The sequence below is a fragment of the Phlebotomus papatasi genome, chromosome 1, assembly GCF_024763615.1.
Source record: "Phlebotomus papatasi isolate M1 chromosome 1, Ppap_2.1, whole genome shotgun sequence".
NCBI classification, from domain to species: Eukaryota; Metazoa; Arthropoda; class Insecta; order Diptera; family Psychodidae; genus Phlebotomus; species Phlebotomus papatasi.
Window position 1 is genome coordinate 69,654,568 of NC_077222.1, and position 20,385 is coordinate 69,674,952.

The 20,385-nt window shown below is 33.5% G+C and overlaps 2 protein-coding genes across 2 annotated transcripts; one reads left to right on the plus strand and one right to left on the minus strand.

The window, feature by feature from the left end:
- The first annotated feature begins 3,947 nt into the window (after nucleotides 1-3,947).
- On the plus strand, nucleotides 3,948-5,098 carry LOC129799263 (grpE protein homolog, mitochondrial-like). The gene is made up of 4 exons (XM_055842993.1): nucleotides 3,948-4,144; nucleotides 4,272-4,440; nucleotides 4,502-4,819; nucleotides 4,878-5,098. Exons 1-4 carry the CDS (start codon nucleotides 4,068-4,070, stop codon nucleotides 4,986-4,988), a joined length of 675 nt encoding a protein of 224 aa, XP_055698968.1. The 5' UTR covers nucleotides 3,948-4,067; the 3' UTR covers nucleotides 4,989-5,098.
- On the minus strand, nucleotides 5,087-19,338 carry LOC129799254 (putative pre-mRNA-splicing factor ATP-dependent RNA helicase PRP1). The gene is made up of 8 exons (XM_055842980.1): nucleotides 19,130-19,338; nucleotides 18,745-18,998; nucleotides 17,635-18,663; nucleotides 12,001-12,264; nucleotides 11,333-11,455; nucleotides 10,683-10,873; nucleotides 5,668-5,830; nucleotides 5,087-5,601 (listed from the first exon to the last, which is right to left on the minus strand). The coding sequence occupies exons 1-8, from the start codon at nucleotides 19,183-19,185 to the stop codon at nucleotides 5,489-5,491; spliced, it is 2,193 nt and encodes a 730-aa protein (XP_055698955.1). The 5' UTR covers nucleotides 19,186-19,338; the 3' UTR covers nucleotides 5,087-5,488.
- Nucleotides 19,339-20,385: the final 1,047 nt, after the last annotated feature.

The following is a 20,385-nucleotide window of genomic DNA, read 5'->3' on the forward strand; positions in this document are numbered from 1 at the left end:
CAATATCTATATGGACATGAATAAAAAATCGTTGCATTTCAAAAAGTTTGTCGCCCGAATTTCTGTCTAATTCGGCTGACATTTCAGCCCCATATGCCCGAATTTGAGAGAGTCTACTGTATCTACACATTGGAACTGATTTCATCAAGAAATACTTCAAAAATGTTTTATGGCCTCTACACATTGGGAGCAATTTTTGTCAAAAATTGCTTTTTTGAAGGAAATTCCCTGCAGCGTTGTAGGGGGAAACGTCAAATTTCTGTCAAAAATGCAATTTTTGACGAAAATTGCTCCCAATGTGTAGACGCCTTTAAAGAATAATTCCAATTTTTGAAGAAGTTTTAGGAGAAAAATGCTTCCACATTGTGTTTCTTTTCTTCAAATATTTTTTGACAAATTGCTAACATATTCCCAAGTCTCCTGATTTTATGATTTATGAAAAGTGTTTGTGGATGTTCCTTAGGATAGTATTTAGTGATTTTTTTTTGTAAAATATCCCAAAAATGCAAAGCAATACTGTTTTCCTGGAGATGTCATTCTGGTGGAATACCCAGCTTTGAAGGAAGGAACATTTCCACATATTTTTTTCCCCTTTTAACGTAATCTTAGCTTGATTTTTTGAATTTCCCATACTCTATTTTCACTTTGATGTTTTTCTTTTTACATGTTTCTTTGACGGATTTTTTTTACATCCCCATTGACTTTCTGGAATACGCGAATATAACCTCAAAACTTTGTCCTTACTTTCATGAATATTGCGTGATCGTGATATTCGCAGTTTGCTGTGGAACAGAAGAAAAAAAAGTGAGAGGAAATTATTCCTTTCTTCAATGCTGATACTGCGGTGGATTCCATCAGGAGCGACATCTCCAGAAAAACACTCTTCTTTTACATTTTAGGGATATTTTCCACAAAAATTCACTAAATATTATCCCAAGGAACGTCCACAAACGCATTTCTCATTATTTCCAACAGTGTAACAACAAATTTTCATGAAAAATAATCTCGAATCGTGATGTTTTCCTTCAAAAATTCTGTCAAAAATTACTGTTGAATTTTGTTCCAATGTGTAGCGAATAATTTCTTTCAATTTTTTTTATGAAAATTACCTTTAATTGAACAGATTCTGGAAAGAAAGTGCCTACACAACAAATTTACTTCAAAAACCCATCTTTTTATTAAAAATTCATACCAAAGTGAAGGCAAGTTTTTTGAAGCACACATCTTGAAGCTAATTTTTGATAGAAATTTCTCATAATGTGTAGACAGCTTTGCGAACACCAAATGTTGAAACGCACAAAAATATTACTAAAAGTTAGCAATATTTATATAAAAATGCTAATTTTTAGCACTTGGTATACGCTGAGACTTATAGTCTTGCAAATTTGTGAATTTAGGAGACAAATATCATCCAAAAAGTGAATAATTTTAGGGGTAAACGTGAAAATACGTGGGTAACGACGAGGGGTGAACGTGAATTGCAAAAATGTAAACATTTTTTTAATGCAACTGTCGTTTGAGTTTGAATTAAAAAATAGGTGTGATTATGAAAGAATCACACCTAATATCCCGATCGAAAAAAGAACTAAATTATAAGCAAGAGTTACTGTATTTCATTCTTAAAAGAAATGAATTGCTTAGAGTTTACATCTAAATTACATTATAAAGACTTATTATTTTTGACCATGTATTCTAATAAAACGTGAAAATTATAAATCATAATATTTTGAGATGATTAATTTTACTGAATTGGTAGAAAATTTATGAAAATAATAAAATTTGTTTTGTCAAGTTTCAGGTGCAAATTACAAATATTATATAATAATTTGTATATCCTCGCTAATTCTGTTCTTTTTCTATCAGACTATACAATTGCATTTAAAAAGAATGGTAACATTTTTCAATTTTGATTATGTTTCCCAAATAGCGGAAACAAATGTTTTCTGCTGAAATTGGCATTCGATTTTTTTGTTGTGTTCTGATTGTTTGCATAGAAGTTTTCTTGACAAGTTTGCAATTATTTATTAAGACTTTGTAAATTTATATTGATTATATAATTTAAAAAAAACTTGGTTTTCAAACTATTATTCTACGTCCAAATTTTTCCATAAATTGGATGATATTTCGCTTCCAGATGCACGAATTTGAAAGACTTTTTGTTTCTTTTTTAGTTTATGAAACTCAATTTTTTCTAAAACAAATTCAAGGTAATTTTTATTAATCTTAATAAAGGCAGTTCTAGAATTTTGTAAAATACAAAACTTATAATAGATAAATTAAAAAAAATGTCCATATAAAATATAATTATAAAACTGACTGGTTTTACTTGCAGAGAGATTTTATAAAATAAATTAAAATAAATAGATGCTATCCACTTTCAGAATTTTGCAAAAAAAAATATACAGAGAAAGTTAGGTTTTTGTTGTGGAAAAGCCAACGACTTTTATTAAAAATAATAATAATAAAAATAGGGATAATCATTCGAACCATTTAACTATTCTCCTCACGTATTCTGATAAACAAACAAAAATTATTTTGTTTTCCATCCACCAGTAAAAAATTGCATGTGAAAATTATTAAGGATATACGCACGCAACGCAATATATATTCTTGACAAGGACAAGGCAATACTCGAGGCAATACCCACCCGGCAAATTCTGCAGAATTCTGCAGAAATTCGTCAGATTTGAATTACTAACTGCCGAAAAATCAGCAGAATTTCTGCAGAATTTTGTTCTAAGGTGGATCCGATCGTTTTATGAAAATTCTGCAGAATTTTCTGCAGAATTTCTATAGAAAATTTTAAAATTATCGGCAGAATTTCTTTAGAGTATTTAGATGATTTCTACATTTCTTCTACCCTTTCTAATGTTTCTAAACATTATTTTAACTACATAAAAATATGTATTTCAATTTATTTAAAATTCAATTTTTATTCAACAATTTTACGTGAATACTCTCTTTTTTACAATATTATTATAATGTTATAATACAATATTATTAAATCAGCCGTAATAGAAAATACGAAGGGGAAGGAAATGGTTAGAAAACACGAAAGAAATTCGCTATGCTCACGAAGTCGCACGACTATCCCGAAGCCACACGAAGTATCCGATTGAATGACAAGAAACGTTAAAATTTCAAAAGTGCAGAATTGCAGATCGAAGTTTTGCTGGGTACTCCCGGGACTCCCGGTGTATATTCAAATTCAAACCCGTCAAATCATTGCTCTACCTGCCGATTTTACTCGGAGGTTTTTTGAATTTTAACGGTATATTCTAGTACATTCAGAGAAAATCTGCAGATTCTCGGCAGAATTTCTCCCTAGAAAATCTGCATAACCTCCATTACTTCACAAAAATATTGTTGATTTATGAAGAAACTGTAGAAGTTATAAAGAAAATTGTATGCTCTGCTTAACAAGCATTACCGAGTACACATTTTAGATAAGTAAAAAAACTGCGAGCAAAAATACTAATTTCTTAAAAATCACCAATCGAATGATACAAAAACACGAAATTTTGGTCGACACTCTGTTTAAAGTTTTCACTTCACTTTTCTCTACTTGTAACACGGCGTCGCAGAATTCTTTATTTTATATAAACACCGTGATATCACTAAGAATAACTCTATAGAATTTTGCAAACTTCAGTGAAAAATTTTTCCATCTCTTCTGACACATCTTGTCTGGAAAGTCTGGAATGTAGAAAAAATCTACAGAATATCTACAGAAATTCATCAGAGATTCGTCATAAATCTGCCGAAATATTCTGACGAATTTTGTCCCAAGCCCAAATAAAATTCGTAAGAATATCTACAGAATTTATCTGCAGATATTCTGTAGAGGTGTAGATTTTCTCTACAGAAATCTTAAAGATATCTGCAGATATTATTTGACGGGAATATTTAAAATTTAGGAGATTTTTGGGAGATTTGAGCATCTCAATAGGAACTCTGTCACCGAAGTGTTGGCAACACTGAATAGGCCTCTCCAAAGTTGATTTCGTGATAAAAATACAGAGATAAGTGATTTATTTTCTCAGTTTTCAGTAGAAATAGTGTGTAAAATGTGTTCTAATAGTGCGAGTACAGTTTTGAGAATATTGAGAAATGCTCCAGCATTCGTACAAAGTCCCAGCTCAAGGTAATTCTGCTGAAATTGGAGAAAATCTTCCCTCATGTCCGGGGATGATGTAATTAACCTCAAAAAAGAGCCATAAACTTTCCTTCCGGAAAGTTGCAAAAAACTGCATTTCTGACCATTTTTTCAGCCCATTCCGATTACTGAGCATCTCAACGGCAAGGCGTAACTTTGCATCAGAAGACACAAAGGACAATCAAGTGCCAGAAGTGTCGGAATCTGAGAAGAAATTGTCTGCTCTTGTGGAGGAACTCAACAAACAAATTTCCTCAGAGAAGGAAAAGAGTTCAGAGCTTTTGGTAAGTTTGTCCAGGTATTTAAGATGTATGGAGATAAGATTCACGACGTTGTCTTCTGCAGGACAAGTATAAGAGAGCACTGGCTGATGGGGAAAATCTTCGTGTGAGGCTGACAAAACAAATTGAAGATGCCAAACAGTTTGGGATTCAGAGCTTTTGCAAGGATCTCCTGGAAGTGGCTGATATTCTTGCCACGGCAACAGACACTGTGCCCAAGGAAGAGGTCACAGACAAAAATCCACACCTTAAGAGTCTCTACGAAGGACTGACGATGACCAAAGCTTCACTGGATCAAGTCTTCAAGCGACACGGCCTGGAGAGAGTCAATCCTCTCAATGAAAAGTTCAATCCGAATCTCCACGAAGCCCTCTTCCAACTGGTGAGTAATTCTTGCAAACCTTCCTCCTGGAATCTCTCTCAACCTGAATCAATTGCAGGAGAACAAATCCGTGGAACCAAATACCGTGATTGAGGTCAGCAAAATCGGGTACAAACTGAAAGAACGCTGCATACGACCGGCTCTTGTGGGAGTCTCGAAATCCTCATGAACTGCCTAAGCAAAAATGTGGCTTTTCCCCGTTTCAAACTTGGTGATTTCCTGCGAATTGTTAATTCTGTCGCATCCAAAAATAAAACAATTAGTAACTATATTGTCAAATAATCAACTTTATTTTTCCATCTAAACCAAACCGTGACAAATTTTACACTCACAATTAATTTGAATGTTCTGGGTGGCAAAAGATAAAAAAAAACTGCGAGGCTCAGAAGAAAAGCCCACGGAGAAAAAATGTTGAATTCTTGTTAAGGAATTTTATCATGAGGATATTACAAGTTGCATTACATTCGTCATTTGAAAGAGTAATAATTAGAAAGTTTATCAGAGATATTTTCACTTTCTAAATTTTCTTTTAAAGTTTTCTTCTTCTTTTTTTTGTCTATTTAATGGTGTAGAGAAGTTTAAAAATATGAAGCTAATTATTATGTAGTAACATTTATAATTAGTTTGTTTCTTATTTTTTTCCTTTTCCTTTTTTTCACTACTACAAATTTATGTCGTGTCCACTATTCGCGTCTGAATCACTTCCAATTGACGTTTAGCTTCACACTGTGGGAAATTATTCATATCGTAGTACTGTGGAGCGATTCTAAGGAGCCAGTCAGCTACAAAAAAAATCAATTGAAGAGTCATTAACAGCAAAAAACAAAGGATTTTTTTGTCTTTCTTACGCTTAACATCCGTCACTGTTCTTATGTAATTCTTCGTGGTCAGTACAAATTCATTGTAAATCACCCAATCAGGTTTGTGATCTAAACACGTTGACGGATGCAGCTGCACCATCTGGTTATCCTTTATCGTCAAGTAGTGCCCAGTTCGCTCCAAATGAGCCACCTGAAAGAGGAAAGTGAAACAGAAAATTACCCCACGATTGAGAAGTTATCAATTGATAATGGCACTGTACAAATGATCAGTAAAAAAATTAAATTTTGTCTGTGAAAAATTAAATTTATGCTTTTGCCACACATTTTAGCTCATTATAATTTCATGAAGTCAAAATTCATGTTCCTTTCTATCTCAAAAGATTTGCATAAGTCTATCCCATTCTGTGTGAGATTGGGATAGACATATAAAAAAGCTTTTATGGCTCCGGCACACCATTTAGATCAGAAAAATTTCATAAAGTCGAAATTCGAATCCTTTTCTTTCTCACATGCTTTGCATATATCTATCTCATTCTCTCGCACTCTTCTTCTTCTTTTAAACATCACTGCAAATTCAATTTAGCTCAATCGAATTTGGTATGCGAAAGAATGAGACAGTCATATGCAAAGCACGTGAGAAAGAGAGAGATTCGAATTTCGACTTCATGAAATTTTCCTGATCTAAAAGGTGTGCCAGAACCATCAAGCACAGTATATTCAATTTTTTAGAACATTACAGTTCCGCCACACTTTTAGAACAGGAAAATTTCATGAAGTCGAAATTGGAATCCCTTTCGTTCTCACACGCTTTGCATATATCTATCTCATTCTTTCGCACGCGAAATTCGACTGAGCTAAAATGAATTTGCAGTGATGTTTAAAAGAAACGTGCGAAAGGATGAGATAGATATATGCAAACTGTATGGGAAAGAAAGGGACTCGATTAATTAATTAATTAGTTTATTTATTGTACTTGGACCTAATAGCCATTTTGTACAAAGAGTTTCTCATTACATTTTTCTATACCCAATTGTGACACAAAAAAAATTACTGTAATCAGCTAATTCTCATATACTCAAATAATACAAAAAATTAGTAATTCTTAGTCTTACTGTGTTTATCACACTTGCACATTAAAATTTTAATATGATTCACATTAATTGTCGCTGGTGAGAGTCCAAATGTGTAATTTGTGTGTTTGAATCATTTTATATTCAAAATTTGATCTATTTGTTGATAAAAAGGTAGACTTGGCCCGCAAAATTCGATATAAATTTATTTATAGCATTAATGCGAAAAATTAATGCGATTTTCTCTTTAATTTTTTAATGTGAAAAATATTTATGCTTTAGGTAAATTTAAACTTATTTTTGCAGACCATAAGTCCACTTTTGAAATTTTCCGGAGAAAACCACTGAAATTTTCATTAAAAAATTGCGATTGAAAGAAAAGGTTTTCATTTTTCCTGCAAGTAATCTTAAATGGTAATTGTTTGCTTGGAAAAATGTGCCATATTTTTGGCCACTTTGTGTGTAACTTTGGCCTAGCATTATGAATTTAATCTTTGAAAATAAATAAAATTTACTTCCTTTTAATATTTATTCTTTTCGAAATGTAAAGTATAAAGGCAAAAATCGTAATATTTTAGGTATAATTTGAATTAAAATTGTGTTATAAAAACAGTGTGGGAATAGTTTTACAAAAGAATGACACAGATTTTTTTAGTGGTTTGTAGTGAAGTAAAAATGATTTTATTTCGAAGTATTTCATTAAAATTGATTAGTGTTCATTAACGATTGTTTTTGTTCATGATTAATAGTGAATCTTTCTTTATGGCTCCTGCACAACTTTTAGATCTTTTTTTATAAAGTCGAAATTCCCATTCCCATCTTTCTTAAAAGCTCTGCATATTATATCCTACTCTTTCGCACTTTTCTTCTTCTATTGAACATCACACCAAATTAAATTTAGTTCAGTCCAATTTCGAGTTCGAAAGAGTGGGATAGGCTTATGCAAATCAGCAAAGAACGCGAATTTTGCTTTCATGAAATTCTATCGATCTAAAAGGTGTGCTGGACCTGTAGGGGAATTCTGTAATTTATTTTCGAAACCTGATAAAGCCATTCGAGCTTTTTTTTCGTCATATCGTATGAGTTCGAAAATGCAGTTCATTGAATTTTTAATGAAATCTCTTTTCTTCATGATTTTATGAAAATACAGTACGGCTTGGTTGATTCTTAGGAGATTCGCTCCTCCAGGAGGCATTAAATTTCTCAGCCGGATCATGTATTACATGTAAAATATAAACATTTTAGGAACATCTCTCCAATGATGTAATGTTTACTATTTTGGCCACGTTTTGCTTTCCCAAAATTCTTATTTTAGTTTTTTTTCTTTTTTTAAGTTGTAAAATCCCGAAAGAAAGGAAAACCAGTGATAAGTCCAGATAAGCTTATGGTAGCTCGTAGCTGAGATTCTTTATAGGTGACCCCGAAATGCGTGCAACTTGGGGTGCATGTAACCCGGAATGCGTGAAAATTCGATTGTGAGTTAAATTTTTGGCGTAATGGCTCTGACACACCTTTTAGATTAGGAAAATTTCATGAAACCAAAATCCACATCGCTTTCTTTCTCACATGTTTTGCATATGTCTATTTCATTCTTTCGCTTTCAAAATTCGATTAGGCTAAATTTAATGTGTTGTGATTGCTAAAAGAAGAAGAAGAGTGCGAAAGAATGAGATAGTCATATGCAAAGCGCGTGAGACAGAAAGAAATTCGAATTTCGACTTCAAAAGTTTTCCTGATCTAAAAGGTGTGCCAGAGCCGTAAAGAATTGCATTGAGTAAACTGTAGATGGCGGTTTTCGAAATGAATAAAATTGGCTCGATGCGATTCTTTACCCCCAAAATTCAACTCACAATCGAATTTTCACACATTCCTAGTTGCAATTGCAAACACCCAGATTTTGCAATTGCCTTTCGAGGTCACATGTAAAGAATCTCAGCTACCATAAGCTTATCTGTTTTTTTTTCAAATTTTCACTATTCTGACTTCTGAGCAGAAAGAAAGCTAATGATAAGCCTAGATTAGCTTATTGTAGGTGAGAATCTTAACGTGAGCTAACTCAAATTGCATGCAAATTCGACTTAAAGCTGAAATTGAGGAACGCCATTCCGTTATCTTGAATCAAATTCCTGAAATTAAGTATATAAATTTTGTATTTAAACCAAAATATCAAGAATTTAGATAGACTGACAGAAAAGTGATATGTGGGTGAAATGTAGACCAGAATGCTCTCTATAATTCTGCCGTAGAACTAGATCTCATCGATTGCTCAGAAGCCGAGATAATCGAGGTTAGGTGAAGGTGGGGCTACTTTGAGCTGTAGGGTTACATTGTTATACGATTTTTTCACATATTTCTAAGATATTTTCACATATAAGGAAACTGGGTTTTAACATGATGTAATTTGGATAGACAAAATAATTGTGTATCTAGATTGCTATATAATAAATAATTGTATCTAGATAAATCTAGGTAAAATAATTGTAAGGAGCAGCTTCGTTTAGAAATAGGCGAAAAAGTCGTATAACAATCTAGCCCCACCACTGCTCAAAGTAGCCCCGCCTCCTCCTTATTGTTTCTGAATTGGTTTGTCGCCCAGAGCGCCCCAAGTGTTCATTTAATGAACTTCAACTATATCAAAGAATTGTTATGTTTTGTGAGACTTTCCATTTAAAAACCTTATTTTTAGTGTCTTGGCCGAGAAAAGTAGTCAAATCGGCATCTGGGGAAAAGTCAATTTTTCACACTAAAACGACAAAATTGGACAGATGGCATTGTCTGAACAAAAAATGATGTTAAACTAAAATATACGAACAAATATTTGTAACAAGAACAAAAAATGCTCGTAAAGTGATTTATGTTATGAACAATGTTTGTGAAAAATACAAACTTTTACAAACTTTTTTGTTGGTTTTATATTTTATAACTCCCTAGTAAGAATTCACAAAAATGTACAGTGCTGTCTCTCTATATGCACACTCTATATGCACAGATTTTGTGTCGGTTGCATTCAAAATCAATTTGTTTACATTTTGACAAAGTAATAAAGAAAATTATTTTCTTGGTAACTAATTTTTCTTGTTTTTAATTTTCTTAATTTTATTTTTTCCGTCTCATATTATATTTAAAATAATACGGGAAATTCTAGAACAATAAAAAATGATAATTTATTAAAAGAAAGAAAAAAACCGTTGGGAATTTCAAAAAAAGTTGTGCATATTCAGAGAGAGAACTGTCAAAAAAAGTACCCAAATTGTGCATATAGCGAGACAGCACTGTACAAACAATTTATGATTTTTCTGTGTTTCACAAAAAAAAAGAAATAACAAGAAGGTGGACGAAAAATATGAAAAAATAATAAAATTTATATAAATAAATATAAAAAACGGGATCGTATTTCTATTTAATTTTTTTTGGGTGTTATGGCCTCTACACATTGGGAGCAATTTTTGTCAAAAATGAAGGAAATTCCCTACAGCGTTGTAGGGGGAAACGTCAAATTTCTGTCAAAAACGCAATTTTTGACGAAAATTGCTCCCAATGTGTAGACGCCTTTACGAAGAAATTATCAAAATTAAAAACTATATTATGACGCTAGTTTTTTTTAATTAGAAATAAATAAAAAAATGTTGTGCAGATTGAAATTAAATAAAATAAAGATTTTTATAAAAATAATAATAAAAATAGTAATATAAAACCTAAAAAAAAAACATATTTTTTTAATCAATAAATGATTGCAAAAGTATCTATACATTTAACCGTCCAGCATTTTTTAAGTAAATATTTTAAAAACTTCTTCAATTGTTAAAAATGTAATTTTTTTTAATATTCAAAAATTACAAATCGCAAAATTGTTTAAGATGAAAATTAAAAGTGTAGTGGGAAATGGGGCACATTTTTTCTATTTTTAAATAAAATTAAGACCTTCTTATCATGATATATTGTGAATAAAAAATTGCAAATAAAATTTCTTACTTGCATAAAGAAGCCTTGAACTAGAGCTTTCCGGATATTGACGTAATAGTTTTTCGACGTAAACTCCGTGCTTGTTCGCTTGAGATTGAACCTGTCCATAATACGGGACAATTGCTGACGAACATTGTCTGCCGATTTCAGTGATCGGTAGTTGATGAAGTTTTCATAACACCACGTCGGATCTTCATTACCTGTTGCCAGACCAAAAAGAAATACCAAAGGAAAAAAAAATTGTGGTGAATAAAATAACAATTTTACTCCCATCGTGTTCATTGATTGGCTGAAACTTCACTGAGAAAAAAAAGAGGGTGCGATTAACTTTTTTTCTTCGTAACTTTAACACTTTTTCAAATGTTAATTTTACATCTGTTTAAGGGTAAAATCAACATGAAAGAAGGGTAAGTTTAACCCCTAATACACCTAAAAAGGGTAATATTTACACCGATTTTGGATCAATACTGCAGGGTAAAATTAACATTTCCGGAATGTTATTTTAACTTTTCCGATTTCCCTCAGTGTTTGAATGGTTTCAAGTTCCAGCCAATCAGAGATTGCGATGTGACTCAAAACATTTTATGGAATTAAATATTCAATCACATGTGAGTAACGCTTTAGAGCGATTTAAAAAAAAATAGTGTCAATGAACTCACTCTGTTTGAAGGCATGATAGACATTGAGGAGCGTCAAGTGATCTCCATCGATGTGTGCAAAGCGCATCTTTGCCTCATCAGCCGCCCTCTTAGCTTCATTGGGACGCACAAAGCACTGCGGGACTAAATAAGCATTGGGGCACAGCAACGTCCCACAAATATAGTTGTTTGTTTTGTACGCTTTTTTAACCTAAGACTATTTCATATCTCAGTCAGTTTTCTTGTGCGACTTTACTATATCTCAAAAGCTTGTATTTCATTCTTTATTATTCTCTCTTATAAATTTAAAAAAAAATCTTCCAAATACAATTTCTCAAAAACAAAAAATATATTAACTTTTTCAAAAAATATTCCCCAATTGACTTTCTTTTGGCTATTTATGTTTCTTTTTTTCTCTACAATATAGTAAAGTCACACAGGATTTTTTTTTCTTCTATTTGCTGAATTTTTAGTATTTTCTGTAAAAATATTTTCCATTCCTTTGAGAGGATGTTGTGGTATCACCATCTCAAGGAGACAAACAAATGAGAGATAGTATAACAAAAAAAAAGAAATATTGGTTGGCAGAGGAAATTTGAGAAATGTTCCCCCCTGGATGTGTCCAAGGGTTGGCTAATTTGAGAGAATTTAGAGAAATCATTGGTATCATTTGCTTATAGGTTTCTCACCAGACAACATTGCCGTTATCGAGAGGATTTCGTTGGAGCAGTTGTGATTGCAGCTGGCAATGAGCATCTTGGCTAATTGTGGATCCAGTGGGAATTCTGCCATTACAGCCCCCAAATCCGTCAGATTGCCATCATCATCGAGTGCTGCCAGGTAATTGAGCAGCTCCAGGGCACGCATTAGAGTCTCAGGAGCTGGTGGGTCCATGAAGTCAAAGTGCACAAGATCATCGATGCCCAATTTCTTCAGTTGGAGCACGACAGTACCTAAACACAATTAAAAGTTTTTTTTGTCGTAAAATACCTAATTTTGCAATTCACAATTTGTAAAATATAAAATTACTGTAAAATTTTTCAAAAGCTTTGGCAATGATCAAATTAAGGGAAAGCAGCCTGCTTTTGAATTGGGAAGGATTTCAAGTTTTACACAGACTTTGGCTTCGAACACTCCATATTTTCCCATATTCCTTTAATACATCTTGCCCAAGTTTTTCAAGAAATGTGTGACTTAAGACTAGGCATTGAAATATGTTACCATAGGTCAGATTCATTAAAGTACAATATGGTGAAAGAATGGACAGATAAACCTAGATCAGCGTTTTGTATATGAGATTCTTAACGTGAGCAAACTGGGATTGCATGTAAAATCGATTTAGAACTAAAGATGAGAGGTATTCTACAGCAATTTGGAATCAAATTTCTGCAAAATTGCAAATTTTTTACTTAAAACAAAATATCTAAGATGTAAATAAACTTACAGAAAGAAAAAATAGTGGAATATAGAACAGAATCTCTTCTACAATTTTGCCCCAAAACTTGATCCTATCGCTTGCTCGGTAGCCGAGATAATTCAATTTTTTGACCACAGCGGGCATTTTGTTCATGTGACGAACTCCAGCAATATCAAAGAATAATTGAGTTTTGTAAGAACATTCTTTTGAACCTTATTTTAAAAAACGTATAATCGAGTAAGATCGGTCATATTAGCACCTGCGTATTGATATTTCTTACACTATAAAACGACAAAATCGGACGTATGGCATAATCTGAACAAAAAAAATGTTTGGACGAAATATGGATATAAATACAATTAATGTTGAAGTAATCATTAAAATCAGTTAAGCGGTAATCGAGATAATTGAGGTTTTGTAATATGAAAAATTGATTTTTTCGACTCTAATGCCCTTAGCGTTGGTTCTACGAAGTTCAAATGTTCTAGAAAGGTGTAGCACTTTGCGAGGCCTTTAATATGCGCCCTCAATCGTCAAAATCAGTCAAATAGAATCGGATATATCCCCGATTCTATTTGAAAGTGTTCATCGAGACGAACACACATACAAAAATTTAGGTCAAAATGTCAATTAGAACCGGAGATAGAGGCCGGTCAATTTTCGAACTTTGACCCCTTACAGCTCGGGTCAGAGGTTATCGATCGACTTAAGTCTTTTTTTGTTTGATAGGTATATAATATACGATTACAAGACACTAAAATTTCGGCTATATGCATAAATTTTGTTTTTAATAATACTGCCCCTAGCGGCAGTTTTACGAACTTCCAATGCAAAAAGAAAAGTGGCATTGCATGAGAGCTTTCCTAAACGCCGTGATTTTTTTAATCCTAACAATCAGAAGTTTAGTTATGGTCATTTTATGAAATTTTAGAATCCCGCCTAGGGTGAAATGAATACCTATTGACACTTTAAGAGGTTCATGCCATACTTATTGACACTTTCAGTACCCCCCATTTAGGATATGAAATTTGAACACCTCTTTTTATAAGATTAAAGAAAAACATCATGTAAAATGAGGTAATTTGGAACCATTCACAATTTGTGACACTTGAGATTTTCTCACTGTTTCAGACGAGCAAAGAGAAAACAAAGACCGCAAAATAAAAGAAAAAGACGTATAAGAAGAAAAGGAACAGTTTTCTTCCTTTTGAATCTCTAAAACACTGAGAAAATATCAAATGTCATTTGTAAAAGGTTCCAAATTATCCCATTTTACTCTACTTGCATTTTACCAGATACATTAAAATAAAATAAAATTCATAATTTTGACAAAAGTGTCAATAGGGATTCCCTGTCGAAGAGGTGTTCCTTCGACCCCAAATTAGCAGTATTTTTTTTAATCTTCGTGAACCATACAGGGGAAAGTGCTCTCCCTTCGAACGTTCATGCCTTCGAATAATGTGAATTTCTTTTGTTTTCGTAAGAGATTTATAGTAAAATATCACGGAATAATCAACAATTGATGATAAGTTAACTAATATTTAATAGAAATACGTAGGGGAAAGTCGTCTGCCTTCAAACGAAAAATGGAGTTCCAAATTTAAGATTTTTTTCTGAAGAATCCACAAAATGGATTTTATTTTCTACTACATCAAAAAATTCTCTTGTTCATTCGGCCTATATGATTACCTCATTTAGCACTTGCAAGTCCTCAGTTTTTCCTTCTGAAGAAATTAAAAAAGTGATGTCGATTTGTATGAAGGCAGCTGGCATAGTCTACCTTCAAACGCGAGGCAGCTGCCTTTAAATGTTTTTTTTTCACTGAGAATATTGAATCAATAAAACTAAATTGGCTATAAATGATTAGATTGAAGCCTAACGCACTCACTAAAATCATCACTGCAGTCAAAAGACATTAAACAATAACTTTTCTTCACATTTTTCTGAAGCACTGTTTTGCACATGAAAATTTGGAAGAAAAAGCCATTGAAGTTGAAAATTGTCAACTTGAAACATCCCGGCCGGAGCAAGATAGCAGGTTATAAGTATTTGTATGACGTTCGTCAGAGAAAAGTAGGAGTTCGATTTCACATGTTTTGATGTATGGAAAGATAGGATTTAAAGGCACACGACATTAGCATTTTAAGGCTGCTGCAGGGTGATATTTGCAAATGTTTGCCACCCACAAAAATTGTGTCATCTGAACCAAAATGTATTAACAGAAATATTAAGCCTGATTAACCTTCTATGTGCCACAATGGAAGATTTATTTGTAAAATGATTTTTACTATGAAAAATCACATGATTTGTGGAACATCAAAATTACAGTTTAGAGCTCATTTTCATTTTTTTTTGATCTAGCATCTAGGAAATAGGAGCTAGGCTCTCCATTTTTTGATGATTTGTGAGGATGATGGATAGCTACCTAATAGTTAATAGAATATAATTTATGCTTTTGAGAACAACGAAAAAATCGCAACATTTGAAGGCTGCTGCATTTAAAGGCAGACGACTTTCCCCTAAGTCTCTTAGTGTGAATTTTCTTTTAGTTTTCCTAAGAGACTTACGTATTTCTATTAAATATTAGTTAACTTATCATCAATTGTTGATAATTCCATCATAATTTAGTATAAATCTCTTACGAAAACAAAAGAAATTCACATTATTCGAAGGCATGAACGTTCGAAGGGAGAGCACTTTCCCCTACAATCTGAATTCATTTTTTTTAATCTCACTAATTGTGATATAGAAGCCCTAAATCCGCATTATTAACGTTAGATCGGAAGTCTGCATAAGCCGATATTATGACTTCATAAATCTTTGAATTCTGGTTAAATTAAAAAATGTTGTAGAGTTTATTTCTCTCTAAAAATCAAGTTCCATTATTATAAGGTCGTTTACCACTTTGCCACTTGCCTTTAAAATCAAACGATTAGATATCGATTTTGGACCTTTATTGCAAAATTAAAATTTTTAGTAACGTTTTACTCTGGTCCAGCTTCACATAGACTTTTTGGAAAAATCTTAAAATTTTCAACCTTGCTGCTTCGGTCTTAATCGGTAATGAATCGGTTAAGTATCGATGTTTCAATTATTTTATTACAGAAATTATATTTTATTTGACCTTAAATTTTTTAAACCATGTTCCTCGGTCTTTTTCAAAATTGTCCCAAGCTTTTCCAATGATTTCCGGATATGTTTTAGAGGTAATCCAGAAAATTATTTCGTTCAGAAAATCCACCATTTTGAATCACAGAATGCTAAAGTTTGAAGGGAAAACCAATTTGGAGGGCTCACTTTTCAACCGATTTCGTTGAATTTGGATTTTTTGGAAAGGTCTTGAAATTTCCCATCCGGATGCATCGGTAAGCATACACTTTTCCTGATTCAATTTCAATTTTCATTTCCTGGATCAATTAGTTGCCACAAATTTTCTACAAATTTCAAATTATCATCCTTATACTTAAAGCAACCTTTAATATTTAAAATAAAGAGATTTCAAATCAAAACATTTTAATTTCAGAATGAAAAAACTTTTTAAGGATTGCATAGTTACTTTTGTTCATAAGATATTGTCTTGGAAATTGCACTTTTTCCCAGATTCTGGGTCGAAAAATTAGTTGTAAGCCCACATAGTCTCTTTTCAACAAATAAACAGGAAAATAACATTTTTCTATGTATTGATTATCTAATTTTGAGATGTAATTAAATAAAAATTTTGTCACAGAAGAAAAGATTTTCACATTCAAAATTTATTATTTCAATTAAATTCTGAAACTTTTTAATTTATTATATGCCAGTGTAAAGTATTAATTTTTTTAGGATAAGGACAGAATCATATTGACAGTAAAATGCTCACCGTATTTTGTTAATTTACACATTTTCATTGCAATTATTACGCAAATTCTCGCTTATCGTATTACCTTATCTCATACTCGGTGGCACTAGGTGAAAATCACACAAGAAAATTAAAGAAATAAGCCGAAAATTCGACAAACAATGAGCAAAAAAAAACTATAAGTAAGAGAAATTAATCGTAAAGTTTTTTTGGTCACCGTTTATCGCATTTTCGTTTTATTTCTTTAATTTTCTTATATCATTTTCACCTCGTGCCATCGAGTATGAGATAAGGTAATACGGTAATGGAAAATTTTCGTAAGAATTACAATGAAAATGCGTAAATTAACGAAATACGGTGTCTTTCATTTTATTGTCAATGTGAGTCTGCCCTAATGGCTCGGGCACACCTTTTAGATCAGGAAAATTTTATGAAGTCGAAATTCGAAACCCTTTCTTTCTCACATATTTTGCATATGACTATCTCATTCTTTCACATACCAAATTCGATTAAGCTAAATTGAATTTGGAGTGATGTTTTAGAGAAGAAGAAGAGTACAAGAGAATGAGATAGACATATGCAAAACATGCGAAAAAGAAAGGGATCCGAATTTCAACTTCATGAAATTTTCCTGATCTAAAAGGTGTGCCGGAGCCATAAAAAATGAGTTTCAAATCAAATTGGATTAAAAATTTAATTAAATAATTTTTTTGTGTAACACCTTCAAATTTAAGTTTTATGACGCTGGCACACCTTTTCAATTGAGTGAAATTCAATCGATTGAAATTTTACCTCTCACTCTTTCAAACTGAAATCAGATATAGCTGTCTCTTTCTGCCAAATGAAATTTAAAATTGAAATTGAAATTTCAATTTCCATTTGAAAGAAAAGAGACAGCTATATCTGATTTCAGTTTAAAAGAGTAAGAGGTAAAATTTCAATCGATTGAATTTCATTAAATTGAATAGGTGTGCCAGCGACATTAGTTTTTAAATTTTCTACTTAAAAAAAAAGGTTCTTATTGAATTTTAAAAATGCAAATTAAAAAAAAGAACATGAAGGACTTACCTAAATTTGATCGTAAGATTTCGGGATATGTGTTCTCCTGCATCTCATTTTTGTAGGCCTTTTCCGTGTAGAGCCTAAAACACTTCCCTGGCCGAGTTCTTCCGGCACGTCCGGCCCTCTGCTGAGCTGATGCTTTGCTAATTGGCGACACGAGAAGACTCTCAACGCGTATTCTCGGATTGTACACTTTCTGCTTGGCAAATCCGGGATCAATGACAAACACTACACCGTCAATGGTCAGCGATGTCTCTGCAATATTTGTGGACACAACCACTTTGCGACCAACTGCTCCATTGGGCTTTTTGGGTGGTGCAGCCTCAAAGATTCTCTGTTGCAGATTCGGCGGCAATGTCGAGTACAAAGGAATGCATTTCAATTCACCAACTTCTGGTCCCAGATTGTCAACTTCTCGTTTGATACGTTTGCATGCCTCTTCAATTTCCTCCTGACCCGTGAGGAACATCAGGACATCCCCTTCAATTTCTTCGCACATGTGAATTTGAATGACTGTACGAATAGCCGCTTCTAGATAATCTCTCTCGGGTTCTGGCGTATAGAATATCTCCACGGGATGCGTCCTTCCGGGGACATTCATGAGGGGAGCATTGTCAAAGTACTGCTGGAACTTTCCGGCATCGAGTGTGGCAGACATGACAACGAGTTTGAGATCACTCCGTTGCCTAATGACCTCCTTGAGGACACCCATGAGGATGTCAGTGGCCAGAGTTCTTTCGTGAGCCTCATCGAGAAGGATCACCTGATAGGTTTCCAGCATTGGATCACTCATGCCCTCTCTCAGCAACATACCGTCTGTCATGTACTTGAGGATTGTTCTAGGTGATGAGCAATCCTCAAAACGAATGCTGTAGCCAACTTCCTGGCCAAGGACCACATCCATCTCCTCAGACACTCGCTGGGCCACAGACATAGCTGCCACTCGACGTGGCTGAGTGCACGAGACACCCTTCTTGCCCAGAGATTGGGCATATTCAACACACCACTGTGGGATCTGCGTGGTTTTTCCAGAACCTGATGGACACCACAACAATCACAGTCACTGCAAACTCCTAAAGCTATACCCCAAAAACAATTTCTCCCAAAAATACTCACCAGTTTCACCCACAAGCACAATTGTTTGATGCTCAGCCAGGAGTCTCATGAAATCTGCTCGATACTCAAACACGGGCAGCGTAATCCGTTTCCTGTAGAGCGCGTGGTATCGCTGAGAATATTGCGTCCCCGTGAAGGTATTGATGGTATTGTTTCTACTCGTGGAAACCACATTCTGAGCCGCTTGACCCAATCCTGCCACAGAATTCGCTGCAGAACTCGTTGCAGCCTCCATCTCCAGTCCTTTTTCAAGCCTAAAAACAGTAAAGGAAAGCATTTCAGAAGGTTTATCAGGGTTTTTCATCACAAAAGTACGGCCAGCCGCCATTAATATTTAGCAACCCGCACAGCAGAAAAAAAGCAACACTCGTATTCACAATTTTACCTGCGTTTCTTTATAAAAGGATCCATTTCAGTCACTTCTATTCGTTTCTTCGACATGTTTATGAGTGTTCTACAGTAGGAATTTCCGTCAGAGTATACGGGAATAGTGTGAAAAATTAAATATTTCGGTAGGAAAAATGAGGATGAAAACCCAAAAAAGCACGCACAAATTGACACTGACAATGGCGTGTGAAAACCCTATAAATAGTCTATCTACACTTCCACTGGAATAATATTCCAGCGGAATCTATTTGGACTTATCCTCTGAATTCGTATGCGGTTAAAGTTTCAGAATTATAACCGACCTAACGGACCTAACCAACAAATTGACATACGCACATATACCGGCGGTTGCTTTAATCATTATTGTCCAAATCTAAATCTACATTTGCCAGTGAGCGAGTGAGCACAGTTAGCTTAAAAAATAGTGGTTTCAGCATATTTTTCCTGAGTCTACCAGCAAAAATAGGGTAGAGTCAGCCCTCTTGGCCATGTAAGCACTTTTGGCCACCTAAAGTAAAATCACATTGTAAGGCAATTATGAGTTTATTTAGAACAGAAAAATGGGTCTTATTTCGTGACCTCTAACGAATCAGAAAACCATATTTGATTTTGTATCGACTTGATTAATTGACTTGATAAATTTGATTTGATTTGTTATTGAAAGAAATTCTCGACAAGGTAAACAATCACTAAAAAAAAACATGGAATTCTTAAGAAACTTATTAATGTTAAGTGAAATAGTTTTGCATTATTTCATATTTTGATGAAAATATTTGATGTTATTCAATGAAAGAGTCCATTTCTTAATTAACTAAATTTTATTGTGATATCATCCTTAATAAGATTTTCTAACAAATTAAATGAAAATCGGACGTGGCTAAAAGAGCTTACTTTTTTCAGCCGTTTAAGTACTTTTGGCCATTCATACTAAGTGTAAGTACTTGTAAGTACTTTTGGCTATTTCTTCTGTTATTTTATTAAAATTCTATTCTAAACAAGTGGCCAAAAGTGCTTACACACCATGGTCAAAAGTGCTTACAAAGTGGCCAAAAGTACTTACTCCACCCTATGCTGACCTGTGAGCAGTTCTGGAACAAAAAATGCTAACAAAATATATGGAATTGACACTATGTCTCGTGAATTTCGTTTTAAGATTAGCAGAGTCAGAGAAACCAACATTTAAGGAAAAAGTAGTTTTTCTGCTCTTGTAGTGGTAGTCGCCAGCATTTGAAAAAACCGTCGCCGAGATTGCTT